This window comes from Xenopus tropicalis, chromosome 8 (assembly GCF_000004195.4).
Source record: "Xenopus tropicalis strain Nigerian chromosome 8, UCB_Xtro_10.0, whole genome shotgun sequence".
Classification (NCBI taxonomy): Eukaryota; Metazoa; Chordata; class Amphibia; order Anura; family Pipidae; genus Xenopus; species Xenopus tropicalis.
The window spans coordinates 121,160,292-121,182,552 of record NC_030684.2 but is presented as its reverse complement, the minus strand read 5'-3'; the positions used below and the strand labels follow the sequence as shown (position 1 = coordinate 121,182,552).

At 42.2% G+C, this 22,261-nt stretch overlaps 2 protein-coding genes across 2 annotated transcripts; both read left to right on the top strand.

Annotated features, from left to right (window-relative positions):
* Nucleotides 1-10,210, top strand: LOC100486425. Its single transcript, XM_002937396.5, has 2 exons — nucleotides 1-178; nucleotides 9,089-10,210. The coding sequence occupies exon 2, from the start codon at nucleotides 9,089-9,091 to the stop codon at nucleotides 10,115-10,117; it is 1,029 nt and encodes a 342-aa protein (XP_002937442.3). The 5' UTR covers nucleotides 1-178; the 3' UTR covers nucleotides 10,118-10,210.
* Nucleotides 10,211-11,254: 1,044 nt separating this feature from the next.
* LOC116406592 lies at nucleotides 11,255-16,228 on the top strand. Its single transcript, XM_031890935.1, has 2 exons — nucleotides 11,255-11,390; nucleotides 14,986-16,228. Exon 2 carries the CDS (start codon nucleotides 14,986-14,988, stop codon nucleotides 16,012-16,014), a length of 1,029 nt encoding a protein of 342 aa, XP_031746795.1. The 5' UTR covers nucleotides 11,255-11,390; the 3' UTR covers nucleotides 16,015-16,228.
* Nucleotides 16,229-22,261: the final 6,033 nt, after the last annotated feature.

Here is a 22,261-nt window from a genome sequence, read left to right as displayed (position 1 = left end):
TAAAGTCCACTTCCACAGATACCTGAAAAAGACCCAGTGAACAAACTGGTTTTGAATTGTATTGATGAGGGTAAATGATTACAGAGGTATGCATATATAAAGCCGGTGATTTCTATACATCAGATACAGGACCTCAGAAACGTCATATTTCACACTGAATAGAATTCTGGATTTGAAGGTAAGATTAATCTTAAGCATAAGACTCTCTAAGCAGATGGAGTCCAACCTATTTGATGTGGCTGAAGACTTTTGTGCTAGATAATAAACAGACCTTGCAAAAGCATTAGGTTATACCCTTTGCCATAGACCTGCAGGTCATAATAATGATATTTTGTGAATTCTAATTACAATAGATCATCAAACCAATAGATAATTGTTGGTTGCTATGTGATACAGGTATAAATACAGACAAATAATATGTGTATATAATGTTGTGGAGCTTTCAATTAAAATGCACTCCATGTGCAGCAGTACTGGTATCTGCCTGATTTCCCCAGTTAATACCACTCTGTGATGGCACTGCAAGAGGCTCGGACATGGTTATTATAACTCTGTGGGGGGAATTCACAAAAGTGGAGTAAAAGTGGTATTAAAACTGGTGTAAATACAATCTCCATATTCACAAAAAGTAATCCGCCAGAATTCCAACTCAACTGCCACTTTTCAGTTTATGGTGAAAGAAAGAACATTTTGCAGACACTTTTGTAACGATGTTGTTAAAGACAAAAATGGAGAAGAAAAATTACATTTTAATGTTTAACATTTTTAAAATGGAGTAAAGGTCAATGTAACTCTTCCACCTCCTCAGCTCTGAATTGCTTCCTCCGGTCTCTATTCACAAGACTTTTAGGTGCAGTACTTTTAGCATATTCATGGGGATTGGCAGCCTATTGTCAGGGTACAAGCCCCATTTTCTGTATAACTGGAATTAAACAACAATAGATTTATAAACACCATTTTATAAATATAAAAGTAGCTTATTGCCAACATAAAATAGGTGACAAAAATGTCATTTCGGGTAGGTTAGTCGCTGTAGCAGAGATCTATTGTGGGCGGCTAACTCGCTTCTTATTTTGTCTAAATATCACTACTTGTGAATTCTCCCCTGTGTCTCTGCTTTGATGTCCTTTTTAGTAATTATGTAGCACTGAAAAAACATATAAAGCACATTTTTTATATATTTATAGTATTGTGTGTAAAAATATAGAGCAAATGCAATGTAATAATTGAGTTACCTAAACACAATTTTTCCCTTTGGACAAATGAAGACACCGAGCTTCACTGGTTGGGATACGACCTACTCATATGGGCTTATTTATCAAAATTCAAATTTGTGAGCTTAGACAGGGTTTTTTTCTAGTTCGAATAAACTGGCAACTTGAATGTTTGCTTATTTATTAAAAACATCTGAATAGGACAAATTTATAAACTTGAAAATCTTGAATTAAAAATATGGCTTGAATTTTGCCTTGGACAACTTCTACAAACTTTGCAAGCTTTTAGCTGTTCTACCAGACTTAGTCACATATATACATTAACCATGTTTCTTGCATTGCAATGACCTAAGTAACTCCAGCAACTAAGGAAACAGTCTGCTCTGGATTGCTTTACAAACTGCAGAAAGGATGATTTGTGAGATAGCTCCCAGCCTACCACAATTACATAACTAGTGTAGGGAAAAGGCCCAAGTTAATAGAATATCAGAAGGGCCATTGAATGAATGAAACTGAACTGGCGCAGGTATTGGCCGTATTCATTCAAGGTATTTGTGCCTTGACATGCTCCTTGCACTTCCATATACTAGCACTAATGCGCCAAAGTGTCCCCCCCACAGATGTCCATAGATGTCACTTACTATTTACAAGGCGCTGAGTTGGGCATTTTTCTGACAGCAGAGAAAACACATAAGAGGTGACTTACAATGCAGGACCTGAAGCGTAAACTGCAAAAAAGTAATCATCGTGTCCTGAATGGTGTAACTAGCCACAGACAAAAAAAGAAATTAACCAGACTCCAAAGATGCACTCTAAATAATCCTAAAAAGGACTTAAAGTGTCCTTAAATAAGTAGTCATGTTCTTTTCAAACCCTTGCCAGTAACATTCATTAAAGTCAAAAGTAGAAAATATAGGTAGAACATAAACCCAGGAACCCACTTACTATAGTTTGTCTCTACATATTCTATATCAGTGATCCCCAACCAGTGGCTCAGGGGCAACATGTTGCTCCCCAACCCCTTGGATGTTGCTCTCAGTGCCCCCAAACCAGGGAGTTATTTTTGAATTCCTGACTTAGGGGCAAGTTTTGGTTTAATAAAAACAAGATTTCCTACTAAATAAAGCCCCTGTAAGCTGATAGTGTGCATAGAGGCTGCCTAATAGCCAATCACAGCCCTTATTTGGCTCCTCCATGAACTTTTATGATGCTTGTGTTGCTCTCCAAGTCTTTTTACATTTGACTGTGGCTCATGAGTAAGAAAGGTTGGGGACCCCTGGTCTACATGCTGATCAGACAGGACATAAACCCACAGTCGGTCTCACCATCACCATCAGTAAACCAGTTCATAGCGTCAGTAGGTCCAAAAACTTCTGACCCAATGTGCATTTCACCCATTACACAGGCTTCACACAAGCTAAAGAATGCTTCTCTCTTCTTATCTGTCTTCTTATCAACACAGACAAACTCCAACTTGCTGCAGCCCTCCCTTTCAGAGTGCAGAGACCAGCTACATACCCCTTTAATCAAGTGCTGCCTGCATTAGGTGTTCCCCCACCTGCCCCTAACTTGCACGTCATTCAGATTTTTAATCCAGCTCTAGCTGCAGGGAGCAGCAGTCCCCAGTGTGCAAGTATATGAGCACTTGTACCCCTTGGTGCTTTAGCACTTGTGTCCCGGGTTAAAAAAAGGATCCGTCTGTAGAAGATGCTACTTTAATGCTATTGTTACACGGTCACAATGAAAGAATTGCCCTGCAAATGTATTATAATTAGAGATGTAGCGAACCTCACAAAAAACTTCCGCCAAAAAGTGCGAACGTTCGCGAACTTTGCGAACCCCATAGACTTCAATGGGAAGGCGAACTTTATAACCTAGAAAAGCCATTTCTGGCCAGAAAACTGATTTTAAAGTTGTTTAAAGGGTGCCACGACCTGGACAGTGACATGCAGGAGGGGGATCAAGGGCAAAAACTTCTCTGAAAAATACATTGTTGACACAGCGTTGCGTTTTGTGCTGTAAAGGTCACAAATCACACTACATTTCTAAACTTGTGTAATAAACTGCTTTAAAACGTCCGGCGTCTACATGCCGATCAAGTCGTGTAAAGGTTACAGCCGGTTCACACGCAAAGACAAAACGCCGCGTTTACTGCAACGAAAAAAAACGCAAAAAGCTTTAATGATACCGTCAAGTGAGCGAATAATAGTTTTTACTAGTTGCTTGTCACCTCCAGGACGTTCGTCCTGTCGGTGGGAATATTTCTGTAGTGGTGTGTTTAGCAGTCACCGTGCTTGTGCGCACGTGCACGGTCAGGCAGAGGTAATTCAATGTACAGTGAAGTGAACCAAAAAACACTGATTCTGCAGTGTGGGCCCAGTTTTGGCCTACTTTATTGATCCTGCGGTGACCATAAAAGATACGATTTTGCTGCTGTTGCAGAACTCTGAAAAATCAGCAATATGTACATTCCTGAAAAATTATGTTTTTTTTGTCGCAGCCACTGAAGCACAGAGGCCAGAAAAAATATGTTAGATAAATGTTGAAAATATTCGTTTTTTTGTTGTCGCAGCCACTGAAGTACAGAGGCCAGAAAAAAATATGTTAGATAAATGTTGAAAATATTTGTTTTTTTGTTGTCGCAGCCACTCAAGCACAGAAGACAGAAAAAATATGTTATAAATATGATATAACAACCATTTTGCTAGGCAAACCCTTTCCAAAAACTAATATAGCGTACCAAGCACTGATCAACCATGTTTTAACAGCGATTCGAATTTCGGAAAACTCAAACGCCAGCCTGACTGTCCCTTCTCAGCCTGTCAGCTATAGCTTCTAATGCTAACAGACATCTACTGCACAAATATGGCCGCCCCCTCATAGAGGGACATGGGGGATCAGATAGGGAATGTAAAAGCTTGGACAAATATATGTTAGATAAATGTTGAAAATATTTGTTTTTTTTGTTGTCGCAGCCACTGAAGCACAGAGGACAGAAAAAATATGTTAGATAAATGTTGAAAATATTTGTTTTTTTGTTGTCGCAGCCACTGAAGCACAGAGGCCAGAAAAAATATGGCATATAAATGCTGAAAATATTTAATTTTTTTGTCGCAGCCACTGAAGCACAGAGGCCAGAAAAACTCAGGATTTACCTGTCCAAAAAGTTTGGCTTAAAATTAAACCAGTAGGGTTTGCACCCTAGTTTGTACGGTGGCGGAGGAGGATGCTAAAGGACAGCTGTGTGTGCAGCGTGCAGAGAAGAACAGCTGCATGGGGAGTCAGAACAAGTCTTCTGGCGTGCAGTAACCCTCCAAGATCCATGCCTCATTCATTTTAATAAAGGTCAGGTAATCCACACTTTTGTGACCTAGGCGAGTTCTCTTCTCAGTTACAATCCCTCCTGCTGCACTGAAGGTCCTTTCTGAGAGGACACTTGAGGTGGGGCAAGACAAGAGGTTGATGGCAAATTGTGACAGCTCTGGCCACAGATCAAGCCTGCGCACCCAGTAGTCCAGGGGTTCATCGCTCCTCAGAGTATCGATATCTGCAGTTAATGCCAGGTAGTCCGCTATCTGCCGGTCGAGGAGTTCTCTGAAGGTGGATCCAGAAGGGTTCTGGAGCTGCCTTGGACTGAAAAAACTTTGCATGTCTGATGTTACAGAGTGGCCAAAGTGCATTGTCCTTGCAGGTGTGCTCGTGGTAGGATTACTGGCACCTCTGCCCCTGGAATGTTGAGGGACATCACCCTTAAAAGCATTGTACAACATGTTTTGCAGGCTGGTTTGGAAATGCAGCATCCTTTCGGACTTGTGGTACGTTGGTAACATTTCTGCCACTTTATGCTTGTAACGAGGATCTAGTAGCGTTGCGACCCAGTACAGGTCCTTCTCCTTAAGCCTCTTGATACGGGGGTCCTTAAACAGGCATGACAGCATGAAAGACCCCATTCTCACAAGGTTGGATGCAGAGGTATCCATCTCCCCTTCCTCGTTATCAAGGACTACGTCATCCACCATGGAATCCTCCCCCCAGCCACGTACAAGACCAGGGGTCCCCAAAAGGTGACCACAAGCCCCCTGGGAAGCCTGCTCCTGTTGGTCTTCCTCCTCCACAAAGCCACCTTCCTCCTCTGACTCCACTTCTGACACCTCTCCCTGCGTTGCAGCAGGTGTCTGGGCTCGTTCTGGTGATTCCGCCCAGAAATTGTGCTCTTCCTGCTCCTGGTCACGCTGGTCTACGGCCTCATCTGTCACTCGTCGCACGGCACGCTCCAGGAAGAAAGCAAAGGGTATTAGGTCGCTGATGGTGCCTTCGGTGCGACTAACCATATTTGTGACCTCGTCAAAAGGGCGCATGAGCCTGCAGGCATCGCGCATAAGCACCCAGTAACGGGGAAAAAAATCCCCAGCTCTGCAGATCCAGTCCTACCACCCAGTTCAAACAGGTATTCATTGACGGCTCTTTGTTGTTGCAGCAGACGTTCAAACATGAGTAGCGTTGAATTCCAGCGAGTCTGGCTGTCGCAAATTAAACGCCTGACTGGCAAGTTGTGCTGCCGCTGAATGTCAGCAAGGTGTGCCATGGCTGTGTAGGAACGTCTGAAATGGCCAGACACCTTCCTGGACTGCCTGAGAATGTTCTGCAATCCTGGGTACTTCGAGACAAACCGTTGGACTATCAAATTTAGAACATGTGCCATGCAGGGCACATGTGTTAAATTGCCCAGTCTCAGTGCTGCCAACAGATTGCTTCCGTTGTCACACACCACTTTTCCGATCTTCAGTTGGTGTGGGGTCAGCCACTGATCGGCCTGTGAGTGCAGAGATGACAGGAGTGTAGATCCGGTATGGTTCCTGCTTTCCAGGCACGTCATGCCCAAGACAGCATGACAACGGCGTACCTGGCACGTTGAATAGCCTATGGGGAGCTGGGGGTGCACAGGTGTGGAGGAGGACACAGCAGCAGAGGAGGAAGAAGCCGAGGAAGAAGCCGAGTTAGAGAGCGAAGGAGGAGTAGAGGTGGTGGCAGACCTGCATGCAACCTGTGGCGGTGACACCAACTCCACTGTTGTTGAACCACGCATTCCCTGCTTCCCAGCCATCACCAGGTTCACCCAGTGGGCAGTGTAGGTGACATACCTGCCCTGACCATGCTTGGAGGACCATGTGTCAGTAGTCATATGGACCTTTGCCCCAACACTAAATGACAGAGATTCGGTGACTTGGCTCTGCACATGCTGGTACAGGTGTGGTATTCCCTTCTGGGAAAAAAAATTGCGGCTGGGTACCTTCCACTGCGGTGTCCCAATTGCTACAAATTTGTGGAAGGCCTCAGAGTCCACCAGCTGGTATGGTAAAAGCTGGCGGGCTAAGAGCGCAGACAAGCCAGCTGTCAGACGCCGGGCAAGGGGGTGACTCGGAGACATTGGTTTCTTACGCTCAAACATGGCCCTCACAGAAACTTGGCTGGGGGCAGATGAGCAGGAACTGGTGGTCAAGGTGGAAGGCGGAGTGGAGGGTGGTTGAGACTGGTCAAGGACAGCAGAGGTAGAGCAGTAAGATGCTGGACCAGAAGGAGGGTGGCTTTGAGTTTGGCTGCTGCCTTTGAGGTGTTGCTCCCATAGTGTTCTGACTGCACTCATTGCAAATTACAGCGCTTTTGTCAGAGGCACACACATTAAAAAAATGCCACACTGCTGAGCCTTTTGATGCGGGCTTTCTAGCGGTAACAGTAGAAGTTGGCGGGTGCGTTGGCTGGCTGACCACAGGTGCCGATTCATGGTGTTGCCCTAATGTTCCCTGCAAGCTGTCCCTGCTTCTTCTAATTCTTATTCTCCTCCTGCCTCTCTGACTCTCCGTCTCTCCATCTGAACTATCCTCCTCTTGCTCTCTTCTTCTGGGCACCCACAAAACATCAATCTCCTCATCATCATTCTCCTCAGATGCATCAGTTTCTTCTGACAGCTCACAGAAGACAGCAGCAGCGGGGACCTCATCACACCTTTTGTCCATCTCTGTTGTGTTGCCTGCCTGAATTATGATATCTGGTGTAACGTCCTCATCTCCTTCATCTTCTTCTGGCAATAATGGTTGTGCATCACTCAGTTCAACAAACTCATGTGAAAATAACTCCTCTGACTCATCCAGTGAAGAAGGGGCGGCGGTGGTGGAGGAAGTGGTACGTAGGGTGCCCATAGCAGAGGAGGATGAGGATGTTGTGGCAAAGTTAGAAACGGTAGAGGATGGGGTGTGCTGTGTAAGCCAGTCAACTACCTCTTCCGCATTTTTGGAGTTCAGGGTAAGTGCCTTCGGAAAACTGGTCGATTTTCTAGGGCCACAGGATATCATAGCAGCAGGGCCCCTAGTGCCTCTGCATGGCGGCCTGCCTTTGCCTGGCATTTTTTTTATTTTTACAAAACAACAACAACTTGGGTGATGTTTCTGGACACGGAATTATTATTGTTATTTAGACAGAATGCGAAAAAGCTCACACAGCTAGGTGGCACGTGGTTGAAGAAGACACTGGCAACAAGGCCTGCAATGGCAACGTATACAGTAGTGGATATATTATTGCTGGTGGAAAAACATCAGTCAGGTGATGTTTCTGGACACGGAATTATTATTGTTATTTTTAGACAGAATGTCTAAATAAATATCTAAATCTAATATATATATCTAATATCTAAATATCTAAATAATAAGATAAATAAAAAAAATAATAATAATAAATAGCACTGGGCTCTATAAATTACAGTAGCAAAGTAAAAAAACACAAATAAAAAAAATGATGTGAATGTGTGGTTGGTGCTGTTGCACTACTATGATACTATGAGCAGCACACCTGTCTCCAACACACAGACGGAGCTGCAGTACACAATGAAAAGAAGACTAGATTAATAGTAATCAGAAAATAAAAGCAGTCCTTACAAGGACTATTGGGTTAGCAGATGAGATCACTGATCAGCAGGATAGCTGCCCACAGCAGCTACATACAAAGCAGTAGAAAGTAGATTACTAGTCAGCAAAGCTACCTAAACTGTCCCTCAAATCACTACACAGCTCTCTCCCTACACAAATACAGAGCAGTAGAAAGTAGATTACTAGCCAGCAAAGCTACCTAAACTGTCCCTCAAATCCCTGCACAGCTCTCTCCTATGCTAATACAGAGCAGTAGAAAGTAGATTACTAGTCAGCAAAGCTACCTAAACTGTCCCTCAAATCCCTGCACGGCTCTCTCCCTATGCTAGCTCTTCAAGCACACACAGGCAGAATGGAAAATGGCTGCTGGGCTTCGGTTTATATATGGAAGGGAGTGGTCCAGGAGGGAGAGCTGCCTGATTGGCTGCCATGTATCTGCTGGCTCTGGGGTGAGAGGTCAAAATTTGGCACCAGCTAAGGCGAACCCAAATTGCGAACATCGCTAAAAGTTTGCGAACTTGCGAACACCCGATGTTCGCGCGAATTAGTTCGCTGGCGAACAGTTCGCTACACCCCTAATTATAATGAATGTAGGACCTTCCCTAGGACTCTTTGCTGTAGAGATAATTGATAATGCTAAGGGCCTAAGCATAAGCCCAGGTGATTGCCAACAGCACTAGCATCTTTATTGTTCAGCCCACTAGTTTTAGGGTAGTTCAGTGAAGCTCACCCTGGTTATGGCAGCTAGTTAACTTAGTTAGTAAGTGGCTCACTGCCCTTGTGGATGTAAATAAGCCCTGTTGTTTAAATTTAAACCACTAGGGAAAATGATAAAAGCCCTATTCAGTGGTAGAAGTACAATATGTAGAAAAAGGTTTTTTTTTATTAGGCTGATTTTTATTTTCATGTCTACAAGTGTCAAACTGAAAAGGGAAAAAATTGTTTCTTTTACAGATGTTCCTCAGATCTATTGTGGGCTGGCTGCTCACTGCTGTTCTGCTGCCATTGGCTTTATCAAGACAAGTCTATACTACAAGCAATGGTGGGACTTGCACAACCGCTTGTGAACAATATAAAAAAGGGTACTATTGGTGTGAACACACAGGTGGTAACAGTGGTTGGTGGGATTACTGCTCCCCTGAAGAAGGTTATGATTCCTATAACAGGCCATGTTTATCAGGTTGTCAGAAGATCATGGGTTCTAAGTACGAACAGTGTTTTACAAGCGAAGGATGGAGTAAATGTGGACATGTAGTTGAAGAGTTTGATCGCTTATATACTCCAGATTTAAGTCTTTGTGTTACTGATTGTATGCTTGATGGAAAATATTATAAATGTAGAGACATATATGGAAATAATGAAAAATGTTCACCATTAAAGGATGTAACTGCAAAAGGAGAGCTGTGTCGAAAAGATCACCCATGTGATCCACACGGTAAAGTTTACACCTGGTGCTACACAAACTATAATGGAGATTGGGATTATTGTGGGAAAGTATTTAGTGCCTGTAAATATCATCACCGAAGGAAACGTGCTGATGGAGATGAAGAGATCTGCAGAATAACAGACTTAGGAAACAAACGTGAGTTGGTACTAACAGCCGTCCCAGTGCCTAATAATAGTTTTCGCCAACCGACACAAGCACAATTTACTGAAGCCTCCAATCTTATTAGCAGAGTAGATGCTAACTTTTGTTTCCCCGATCGCATCCACACCATGGCCTCTTCTGAGAATATTAGATTGGATATGCAAGGGTCATTTGAGCGTGACGGAGTTAGGTATCTGAATGTACAACTTCAACTAAATCAGCCAAGGGGAGGAACCTCAACAAGACGTGCCACAACCATCGCTCAGATCCTTTTCCCACAGGATCTAGACACTGTTGTCTTTTCCAGATACATAAGAAGAGCGCTGATTATGAGCATGCGTAGCGCTTACCATGGACCTCCTTCAAAGATTAACATAACTATGAACCGTATCTAAGAGGGTATATATGATATCTTGCTGAACGGTTGCCTCATGTTTAAATGCTGCTGATTACTGAGTAAAACATTAGTCCACTCTTTTTTCAGTTAACCTGGAAAATGTTTTTCAATTTTGAATGATTCCAATAAAATAGTGTCTATGCAAGTCAACATGCAATTCATGCCTTTATCTAATGGTGATAATTTATTGTATTTTTGTCACCAAAATGTTGATTGCACCTTTTTGCAGCAGTGGGCACCAGGCAGGGTGCACTCTGGTATCAGGGAGCCCTATACATTACACCTGTCTTAAGGCCAGGGGTGCTGCTGCCATAAAGCAAATTGAGAAACTCGCCTCGGTAGTTGTCAGGGAAGGCAAAAATCCACTCCTGGTTACTTTAGACCCAAAATTCATTGATTCATTCATTCTTCACTGCACTTTAAATCTCTGTATTATTAATGTGGCCCACCCACAATTTGCTCTACCTCAGGGCAGCAAAATCTCCCTGCTAAAAGCAAACATTAATTCCAGGGTTCCCTGCGTGTGTTGCTCCATATTGTGACTGGCTAAACCATCTCCATACAACCCTAGCTCCATGTTAAAAAAAGACAAAAAGAAGAGACGCCCCACTGCAGGTTTTCTGATATGGAGAGACCTTTCCTTGCAAAGGTAACCGGTACCTGAGATATTTATATTGCCAACGTCCTGTTCTTCTACGTACAAATGTCCTTTCAAACTTGGCAGGGCCTTGCTTTAGAGTCTTTAAGACCATTTTAATTCATCTGCTATAAATGAAGCAAGAAGGGGTGGGACCCTTATTATCACAGGGGGGTCAGTTGGTTGATGTGAACAGGAAAAAAACAGAAATTTTTAACTATTATTCTTCATCTGCCTATACATCTGAGGAGCCAGCTAATGAAGGCTTCCCTTTTAATAGATCCAATGCTAGTAATTTAGCTACTGACGCGTGGGTCACTCAGAAGGAAATTCAAAAGAGACTTGAACATTAAAGGTAAACAAAGGTCCAGGTCATAGGGTTCACTAACCTTTCTCAAGCATGTGAGCAATGTTTACCCAAAACAAAACACAGAAAACCTCCCATTTACTGATGATTAAAGTCCACTTCCACAGATACCTGAAAAAGACCCAGTGAACAAACTGGTTTTGAATTGTATTGATGAGGGTAAATGATTACAGAGGTATGCATATATAAAACTGGTGATTTCTATACATCAGATACAGGACCTCGGAAACGTGATATTTCACACTGAATAGAATTCTGGATTTGAAGGTGAGATTAATCTTAAGCATAAGACTCTCTAAGCAGATGGAGTCCAACCTATATGTGGCTGAAGACTTTTGTGCTAGATAATAAACAGACCTTGCAAAAGCATTCAGCGCCGGATTTCAAATCCGAGCGCCCCTAGGCCGCCCCCTATTCCCCCCCTGCGCATGCGCGAATAAACCACCTCCCCCACGCCGCGCAGACGCAAGCGCGCATGCGCGGACATTTAAACTCCCATAAGGAGCGCTGGGGAGAAATCCCCAGCGCTCCATATGGGAGCAAAATGTCAGAATTTTTGTGCGGCGGGGCGGCATGCCGCCTCTAAGTTTCTGCCGCCCTAGGCCCGGGCCTTTGTGGCCTCGCCACAAATCCGGCCCTGAAAGCATTAGGTTATTCCCTTTGCCATAGACCTGCAGGTCATAATAATGATATTTTTTTAATTCTAATTACAATAGATCATCAAACCAATAGATAATTGTTGGTTGCTATGTGATACAGGTATAAATACAGACAAATAATATGTGTATATAATGTTGTGGAGCTTTCAATTAAAATGCACTCCATGTGCAGCAGTACTGGTATCTGCCTGATTTCCCCCCGGGTTAATACCACTCTGTGATGGCACTGCAAGAGGCTTGGACATGGTTATTATAACTCTGTGGGGGGAATTCACAAAAGTGGAGATTTTTTTGGAGTAAAAGTGGTATTAAAACTGGTGTAAATACAATCTCCATATTCACAAAGAGAAATGCGCCAGAATTCCAACTCTACTGCCACTTTTCATTTTATGGTGAAAGAAAAAACATTTAGCATTTTCTGGATAACTGGAATGAAATAACAATAGGTTTATAAACATCATTTTATATATAAAAGTAGCTTATTGCCAACATAAAATAGGTGACAAAAATATCATTTCGGGAAGGTTAGTTGCTGTAGCAGAGATCTATTGTGGCCAGCTAACTCGCTCCTTATTTTGTATAAAAATTACTATTTTTGTGAATTCTCTGCTTTGATGTCCTTTTTAGTAATTATGTAGCACTGAAAAAACATATAAAGCACATTTTTTATATATTTATAGTATTGTGTGTAAAAATATAGAGCAAATGCAATGTAATAATTGAGTTACCTAAACACAATTTTTCCCTTTGGACAAATGAAGACACAGAGCTTCACTGGTTGGGATACAACCTACTCATTTGGGCTTATTTATCAAAATTCAAGTTTGTGAGATTATACAGGGTTTTTTTCTACTTCAAATAAACTGGCAACTTGAATGTTTGCTTATTTATTAAAAACATCTGAATAGGAAAAACTCATAAACTTGAAAATCTTAAATTGAAAATATGGCTTGTATTTTGCCTTGGACAACTCCTATAAACTTTGCAAGCTTTTAGATGTTCTACCAGACTTGGTCACATATATACATTAACCATGTTTCTAGCATTGCAATGACCTAAGTAAAGGTCCCCATACACTATAAGATCGCCAAGCGAGCGGATCTTCTCCCGATATGCCCCACCTACAGGTGGGCGATATCGGGAGAATCCAGGGTAATACGATCATTTGGCCCTGGGGCCAAACGATCGAATTACAACAACGGGCAATGGCAAAGTCGGTTCGGGGACCGCATCAACCAGCCGATGCTGTCCCTGATCCGACCAGATTTTCTAACCTGCCCGATCGAGATCTGGCCGATTTCAGGCCAGATCTTGGTCGGGCAGGCCTGTCGGGAGTGCCCATACACGGGCCGATTAGCTGCCGAATCGGTCCAAGGGACCGATATCGGCAGCTACTATCGGCCCGTGTATGGGGACCTTAACTTCAGCAACTAAGGAAACATTCTGCTCTGGATTGCTTTACAAACTGCAGAAAGGATGATTTGTGAGATAGCTCCCAGCCTACCACAATTACATAACTAGTGTAGGGAAAAGGCCCAAGTTAATAGAATATCAGAAGGGCCATTGAATGAATGAAACTGAACTGGCGCAGGTATTGGCCATATTCATTCAAGGTATTTGTGCCTTGACATGCTCCTTGCACTTCCATATACTAGCATTAATTCGCCAAAGTGTCCCCCCCATAGATGTCCATAGATGTCACTTACTATTTACAAGGGGCTGAGTTGGGCATTTTTCTGACAGCAGAGAAAACACCTAAGAGGTGACTTACAATGCAGGACCTGAAGCATAAACTGCAAAAAAGTAATCATCATTTTTTTTGTACTTTGCACACTGTGTCCTGAATGGTGTAACTAGCCACAGACAAAAAAAGAAATTAACCAGACTCCAAAGATGCACTCTAAATAATCCTAAAAAGGACTTAAAATGTCCTTAAATAAATAGTCCTGTTCTTTTCAAACCCTTGCCAGTAACATTCATTAAAGTCAAAAGTAGAAAATATAGGTAGAACATAAACCCAGGAACCCACTTACTATAGTTTGTCTCTACATATTCTACATCAGTGATCCCCAACATGTTGCTCCCCAACCCCTTGGATGTTGCTCTCAGTGCCCCCAAACCAGGGAGTTATTTTTGAATTCCTGACTTTGGGGCAAGTTTTGGTTGAATAAAAACAAGATTTCCTACCAAATAAAGCCCCTGTAAGCTGATAGTGTGCATAGAGGCTGCCTAATAGCCAATCACAGCCCTTATTTGGCTCCTCCATGAACTTTTATGATGCTTGTGTTGCTCTCCAAGTCTTTTTACATTTGACTGTGGCTCATGAGTAAGAAAGGTTGGGGACCCCTGGTCTACATGCTGATCAGACAGGACATAAACCCACAGTCGGTCTCACCATCAGTAAACCAGTTCATAGCGTCAGTAGGTCCAAAAACTTCTGACCCAATGTGCATTTCACCCATTACACAGGCTTCACACAAGCTAAAGAATGCTTCTCTCTTCTTATCTGTCTTCTTATCAACACAGACAAACTCCAACTTGCTGCAGCCCTCCCTTTCAGAGTGCAGAGACCAGCTACATACCCCTTTAATCAAGTGCTGCCTGCATTAGGTGTTCCCCCACCTGCCCCTAACTTGCACGTCATTCAGATTTTTAATCCAGCTCTAGCTGCAGGGAGCAGCAGTCCCCGGTGTGCAAGTATATGAGCACTTGTACCCCTTGGTGCTTTAGCACTTGTGTCCCGGGTTAAAAAAAGGATCCGTCTGTAGAAGATGCTACTTTAATGCTATTGTTACACGGTCACAATGAAAGAATTGCCCTGCAAATGTATTATAAAGAATGTAGGACCTTCCCTAGGACTCTTTGCTGTAGAGATAATTGATAATGCTAAGGGCCTAAGCATAAGCCCAGGTGATTGTTAACAGCACTAGCATCTTTATTGTTCAGCCCACTAGTTTTAGGGTAGTTCAGTGAAGCTCACCCTGGTTATGGCAGTTAGTTAACTTAGTTAGTAAGTGGCTCACTGCCCTTATGGACGTAAATAAGCCCTGTTGTTTAAATTTAAACCACTAGGGAAAATGATAAAAGCCCTATTCAGTGGTAGAAGTACAATATATAGAAAAAGATTTTTTTTATTAGGCTGATTTTTATTTTCATGTCTACAAGTATCAAACTGAAAAGGGAAAAAATTGTTTCTTTTACAGATGTTCCTCAGATCTATTGTCGGCTGGCTGCTCACTGCTGTTCTGCTGCCGTTGGCTTTATCAAGACAAGTCTATACTACAAGCAATGGTGGGACTTGCAGAACCGCTTGTGAACAATATAAAAAAGAGTACTATTGGTGTGAACACACAGGTGGTAACAGTGGTTGGTGGGACTACTGCTCCCCTGAAGAAGGTTATGATTCCTATTACAGGCCGTGTTTATCAGGTTGTCAGAAGGTCATGGGTTCTAAGTACGAACAGTGTTTTACAAGCGAAGGATGGAGTAAATGTGGCCATGTAGTTGAAGAGTTTGATCGCTTATATACTTCAGATGTAAGTCTTTGTGTTACTGATTGTATGTTTGATGGAAAATATTTTAAATGTAGAGACATATATGGAGAAAATGAAAAATGCTCACCATTAAAGGATGTAACTGCAAAAGGAGAGACATGCCGAAAAGATCACCCATGTGATTCACACGGTTACGATTACACCTGGTGCTACACAAGCTATAATGAAGATTGGGATTATTGCGGGAAAGTATTTAGTGACTGTGATTATCATCACCGAAGGAAACGTGCTGATGGAGATGAAGAGATCTGCAGAATAACAGACACGGGAAACAACCGACAGCTGGTACTAACAGCCGTCCCAGTGCCTAATAATAATTTTCGCCAACCATCACAAGACCAATTTACTGAAGCCTCCAATCTCATTAGCAGAGTAGATGCTAACTTTTGTTTCCCCGATCGCATCCACACTATGGCTTCTTCTGAGAATATTAGATTGGATATGCAAGGGTCATTTGAGCGTGACGGAGTTAGGTATCTGAATGTACAACTTCAACTAAATCAGCCAAGGCAGGGATCCTTATCAAGACGTGCCACAACCATCTCTCAGATCCTTTTCCCGCAGGATCTAGACACTGTTGTCTTTTCCAGATACATAAGAAGAGCCCTGATTACGAGCATGCGTAGCGCTTACCATGGGCTTCCTGTAAAGATTATCATAACTATGAACAGTATCTAAGAGGGTATATACTGTATAATATCTTGCTGAATGGTTCAAGTTATATAACCAATTGTTACAATTTCATAATTAATTGTAAATGTACAAGGTGCCTCATGTTTAAATGCTGCTGATTGAGTACAACATACACTCTTTTTCAGTTAACCTGGAAAAAAAATTTCAATTTTGAATTATTCCAATAAAATAGTGTCTATGGGAGATGATCTTCCTATAATTCAGAGCACAAAAAGAATTTACCAGCAACTTGCACTCGTTCCAACGTTTAAAGGCCTAAATCTGCCCTATGAATTCACTGGCACAAGTTAGCCTTTCAAAATTATCTGGTCCATAGATGGGGGTGTCCCCTCTCTTAATGGTGTTATATACAAATAGGGGATACAAGTTTGTACCCAGATGTCTTTCTTCTGCTTCTCATTTGAACCTAAATAGCACTGACTAGGCCAATACATTGGTATAGAACACTGCAAATCAACATGCAATTCATGCCTTTGTCTAATGGTGATAATTTATTATATTTTTGTCACCAAAATGTTGATTGCAAAAAGAAGAGACGCCCCACTGCAGGTTTTCTGAAATGGAGAGAACTTTCCTTGGAAAGGTAACTGGTACCTAAGATATTTATATTGCCAACGTCCTGTTCTTTTATGTCAGTGACCCCAACCAGTGGCTCGTGAGCAACATGTTGCTCTCCAACCCCTTGGATGTTGCTCCCAGTGGCCTTCAAACAGGTGCTTATTTTTGAATTATTGGCTTTGAGTCAATAATGGTTGCAAATATAAAATAGATCTACTGCCAAAGAGACCCTCCTGTAAGCTTCCAGTCCATACAGGGCCTTCCAAATAGCCAATCTTAGCCCTTATTTGGCTCCTCCATGAACTTTTATGGTGCTTGTGTTGCTCCCCAAGTCTTTTTACATTTTAATGTGGCTCACAGGTAAAAAAGGTTGGGGATCCCTGTTCTACGTACAAATGTCCTTTCAAACTTGTCAGGGCCTTGCTTTAGAGTCTTAAGACCATTTAAATTCCTCTTTGTTATACTGTTATCATCTCTAATGCATATCATGAAAAGTAATAATTCTGAGGCAACACTATTTAGTTAAAAAAACGAAAAAAACGTATTCCCTGCAATGGCAGAACTATTTTCTGATTTAACTTAGCATAGTAGGGATCTATCATTATATAATACACAACAGCCATGAAGATCCAGTAAATTATACAGTAAATAAACCTTGGTGACCTATAATAGCCTTATATTTTACCAGGGATACTTTATTCACTATACAAAATAGGAGATTTTAGATTTAGGTTATTCACTTAAAACTGTATTCCTGCTCTCCACAGAATCTAGCAATACTTATAATTCCTATGCTCTCAGTGTCACAAGTGAGAATAGATATTTGCCCCCCTCTCCATAGTTCAGGTGCTGCTATTAAAAAATGTCACCACCACAATATCAGCACCCACAAGCCAAGGTCCTTCTTATCTCCTGGTTTATACAAGATCTGAACAGAGCTGTTATCAGTGCTGAGGGTCACATAGTCATCTGACTGTTATGAATACCCAGTCCGGTACTGCACAAAGCAAACAGATTACAACTAGAAAGGGATGTTTGAGAACAAACTTCATGTTATAAAATGTGAAGTCTCGTGATCTGTTGTTGGCTCCGCCCACTTTTTCTAACCTTGGACCACAGTTATATAGTAAAAACCACTGTGCAAAGTTTGGGGACCCTGGTTTTAATAGTGTCTGAATGGCAGCAATTTCATTCCCCTGAAAGTCAATGAGTGACATCTGATTTATGGCTCCACCCACTTTTTCTAACCTGAAACTGCAGTTACCCAGTGACTAAGAGCGGCAGCAGTTTAAATTTAAATCAATGAAAGTCAATAGGTCAATTGTGATTGGTGGCTCTGCCCACTTTTTCTAACCTTGAGTCGAAGTCACCCAATGACAAACTGCAAAGTTTGGGCACCCTGACATAAATAGTGTGGGAATGGCAGCATTTTATATTTAAGCCAATGAAATTCAATGGATGGAATCTGATTGGCTGTTAGTGGCTCAACCCACTTTTCCTATTTTTAAACTGCAGTCCCCCAGTGACCAACTCTGCAAAGTTTGGGGACTTTGGCATAAAAATTGTGAGACTGACAGCATTTTACACTTCACCATTGAAAGTAAATAGGTGAAATGGGATTGGCTGTTGGTGGCTCTGCTCACGATTTCTAACTTTGAACCACAAATACCCAGTGACTAAGATTGCAAAGTTTAACAACATTAGAATTAATACTTAAATAATGGCATCAGTTTAAATATAAACCAATGAAATTTAATGGGTGGAAATGGATTGGCTGTTAGTGGCTCCACCTACTTTTTAAAACCTAAAAATGCAGCCCCCTGGTGTTAATACTGTGAGAATGGCAGCAGGTTGAATTTTCCCATTGAAAGTCAATAGGTAAAATCTGATTGGCTGTTGGTGGCTCTACTGACTTTTTCTAACTCTGAACCGCAGTTACCAGGTGACTAGCTCTGCAAAGTTTGGGGACCTTAGTATTAATATTTAAAGAACGGCAGCAGTCTAAATTTAAACATATGAAGTCTATAGGTGAAATCTGTTGTTGGCTCCGCCTACTTTTTTTTAACATTCAGTAATCATCCAGTGACTAGCTGTGCAAAGTTTGGGAACCCTGGCATGAAACCAATAAAATTCAATCTGATAAAATAAAATCTGATTGGCTGTTGGTGGCTCCGTCCACTTTTTCAAAACTAAAAATGCAGTCCCCTAGTGACCAACTGTGAAAAGTTTGAGAACCCAGGCATCAAACCAAAAAAATTTAATAGGTGAAATCTGATTGACTGTGTGACTCTGCCCACTTTTTCTAACCTTTAACCACAGTTACCTGGTGCCTAAAATTTGGGAACCCCGGCGTTATTACTGTGAGAATGGCAGCAGGTTGAATTTCCTCCATTGAAAGTCAATACGTAAAATCTGATTGGCTGTTCACAGCTCCGCCCACTTTTGGGCATCCAACAATCATCATATTTTCATTCAGGCTGACCCCATGACTGTGTGATTCAAGTTTGGGGAGTGAAGCCTCAAAGCTGTAAGATTGGCAGCAGTTTCAATTTCCCCATTAAAGTCAACAGGTGAAATTTGATTGGCTGTTGTTGGCCCCTCCCACTTTGGGTCATCCAATAAATGTCGCTGTTTTATTCGGAGTGACCCCCATTATTATGTTATTCAAGTTTGGGGAGTGTAGCCTCAAAGCTGTAAGATTGGCAGCAGTTTCAATTTTTAAAGTCAATGGGTCAAATTTTGTTGGCCCTTCCCACTTTGGGGGTCATCCAACAAATGTTGCTGTTTCATTCGGGGTGACCCCGTGATTATGTTATTCAAGTGTGGGGGCTGTAGCTTCAAAGCTGTAAGAGTGGCAGCAGTTTGAAAATCTTGCCTGTCAAAGTCAATGGGAAAATTGGGGGGTTCGGAGCGGCGCCACAGAAAGACGGGGGCTGGGCACAAGCAACCCGCTCCACTATAGGGCGAAGAAGTGTGGGGAGTTTGGGTGTTGTACCCCTAAAACTGTAGGAGGAGTAATGTTTAGAAAATGGGGGGGCGCTAAGAATAAGAAGAAGCGGAAGAAGTGGAAGAATAAGCTGAAGTGGAAGAACAGTAGGTGGATTTTCAGCCCAACATACAGTAAATAGCTACTTGCGTGTAAATGAATCATCAGACACCGTACAGCTTATTGCAGCCCGTTAGCCTAGCACTCTAGGTAGCACTACAGCATGTTTATATAGCGAATAACGTACACCCTGTTGTAAATTATAGGGATATTATAAGTCACGAGGAGCTTCATGGCCATATAAAGGCACAAGGCCGAAGGCCGAGTGCTTTTATACAGGTCATGGAACTCCGAAGTGACTTCTAATATCCTCATATTTTACAACAGGGGGTACATTATTTATTATATTACAAACCTTTCAGTGAGTCATGTGACAGAAATGACATCACTAAGCACAGGTAATAACTGATGACATCACTAACCTCTGTTTATTATGATACTCATCCACAAACTTAATGGTAGGTGTTATTGAAAGCAGAACCCCAAGAACTACACAAGTGGAGGAATCAAAATAGGTTTATCCCTGCTGCACCATATCACAAAATGTTCTTGAACGCACCACATAAGTGGAAAATATCCCCTCTGGAGTACACAGTTTGTCCCCTATACCAAGAGGTAACGCAACTGCGCCAACAAGCACAGGAGGTCTTAGCTAAATCTGGCAAACTGAGGAATAGATTACATACAAACACTGTTGGGATTGTGGGGCTCCCCAAAAAATATGTGGGCCAGAACCTAGAACTTATTGTTGAGACCTGGCTAAGGTACTCTGGGCCCAGAGAACTTCTCCCTATAAATGGTGGTGGAGCACACCAAGACCACTATCCCCAGGGGCCTCCCCATGCCCATTGCTGCTACACTTTCTTAACTATAGAGGCAAAGATGCAGCTCTCAGATCAGCAAGGCTTGGGGGACAATTACGTACAGTGGCTCCACCAGTATCTCTGTAATCTGACCTTTCCCCCAATGTCCAGAAACATATGTCAGCATTTATGGGTCTCAAGCAGAGGCTGCATGGGTCCCAGCTTCCTTATGGAATACTTTACCCTGAGACGCTCAGCATCTGAAGCCTCCAACTGGCTGGATAGACAGGGCTGCTGCAACCTAGAGTCCAGAGAAACAGGCAGTCGCCATTGCCAGCCCACGCACAGAGGTGCTAGACAAGAAGGACTCTGACCTCTCACATACCCAAGTGGAACTTTGCCTTCTCTCTCTGAGGGAACCAGAGGGTGGGCAAGATGACAGCCTTCACTACCTCTCAGAGAGACACGCTGATGCCCCTGTATACCTTAAAATCGCTCTGCAACTGCTCCCTCACCAGATTCATTTTGATAACCTATCATCCTTCTACCAACAGGTACTGCTCATACTTTATAAAACTTCCAGTTTGGTCTCCAGCCACAGGACATATCTGAACACTGGACACTGGATCCCAGATGTATACGACTCTTATCTCTAAGTGACCACCGAGGGGCGACTATCCACATACAAGGGGTTTGGAAACAATCCTACAGATCACATACACCTATTGACACTCACAGTGCCTGAGGCCTGAAGGCTGATCTTACACTAGCACCCTATGACATCGCTCTCATACACTGTGATGCCCTCAGTGTGTCCTTAAGTAGCAGATTACTACATAATTCACTAGAGTTACAGTTATGGGTCGAAGACCCACCCGAGTTTTGAGGATGGGTAGGGTGGTTTGTCTTGTTTTTCATTTTTTCTCTGATTTATTACTGTAAGAGCTGCCTCTCACATACACAAACATCTCACATACTGTGTACAGAGAGGGACCTTCACCCCTGCTGCTATTATAAAGCCACCCATAGACTGAAGTTATGTAATAGGCCAGTGTGTTAAGTATTGCCCCATTGTGATATAACTGTATTGAACGCTAAAAGAGCTGTAGCATCTTTCTTTGTGGAGCTATATCTGCACTGGGGAAATACTCACTGGGGAACTAAACTAATAAAGTGACCGTGCCAAAAAAGGCTTGAAGTTTTTCATTGAAATGAATTGATCTGATCAATTAGTTGATCATGTGGTAAATATTGCAGGTTGTATTACGGTTATATTGCAGCCTCTGTGGGGAAATATTTAGATAGAAAGATGTTTGTGTGTCTCAGTTCAAATGTCACACCCACGTATCTGTCCCCAGATTTCACTTTGAAAATTGGGTAACTTTTTGTTATTGGGACTAAAAGGCACATATCCAGCTGCCCCTTTTATTTGGCACAAACTCAGTTGGCGGGTATGTGAGCTATTTGCACACTGAGTGATTTTATAGGGCAGAAAGATTAACATATAGGCCAGTATTTGTTTTCTAGAAATAGTGGCACCCTTAGCTGAAAATGTAATGGAAAAAGGTGCCATTCTCAATGGGAAAGTTAATATTTTGTACTAAAAAAGTCTTATTATCACTTAAATCACTCTTCACCTATACCAAACATTACAGTTATTTCTCAACCCTGTAACTAATTTTATAGCCAACACAAACAGGAGACCTCCCTTCTACTGATGATTAAAGTCCATTTACACAGAAATCTGAAAAATAACTGGCATGTTTCATTTAGCAATACTTTTTTTTTTTGGAACTTTTTCTTTTTTCAGGTAAATGATTGAACA

Bases quoted from the DNA above. Each gene is read 5' to 3' on its own strand.
- LOC100486425 (XM_002937396.5), top strand. From the start codon at position 9,089: ATGTTCCTCAGATCTATTGTGGGCTGGCTGCTCACTGCTGTTCTGCTG.
- LOC116406592 (XM_031890935.1), top strand. From the start codon at position 14,986: ATGTTCCTCAGATCTATTGTCGGCTGGCTGCTCACTGCTGTTCTGCTG.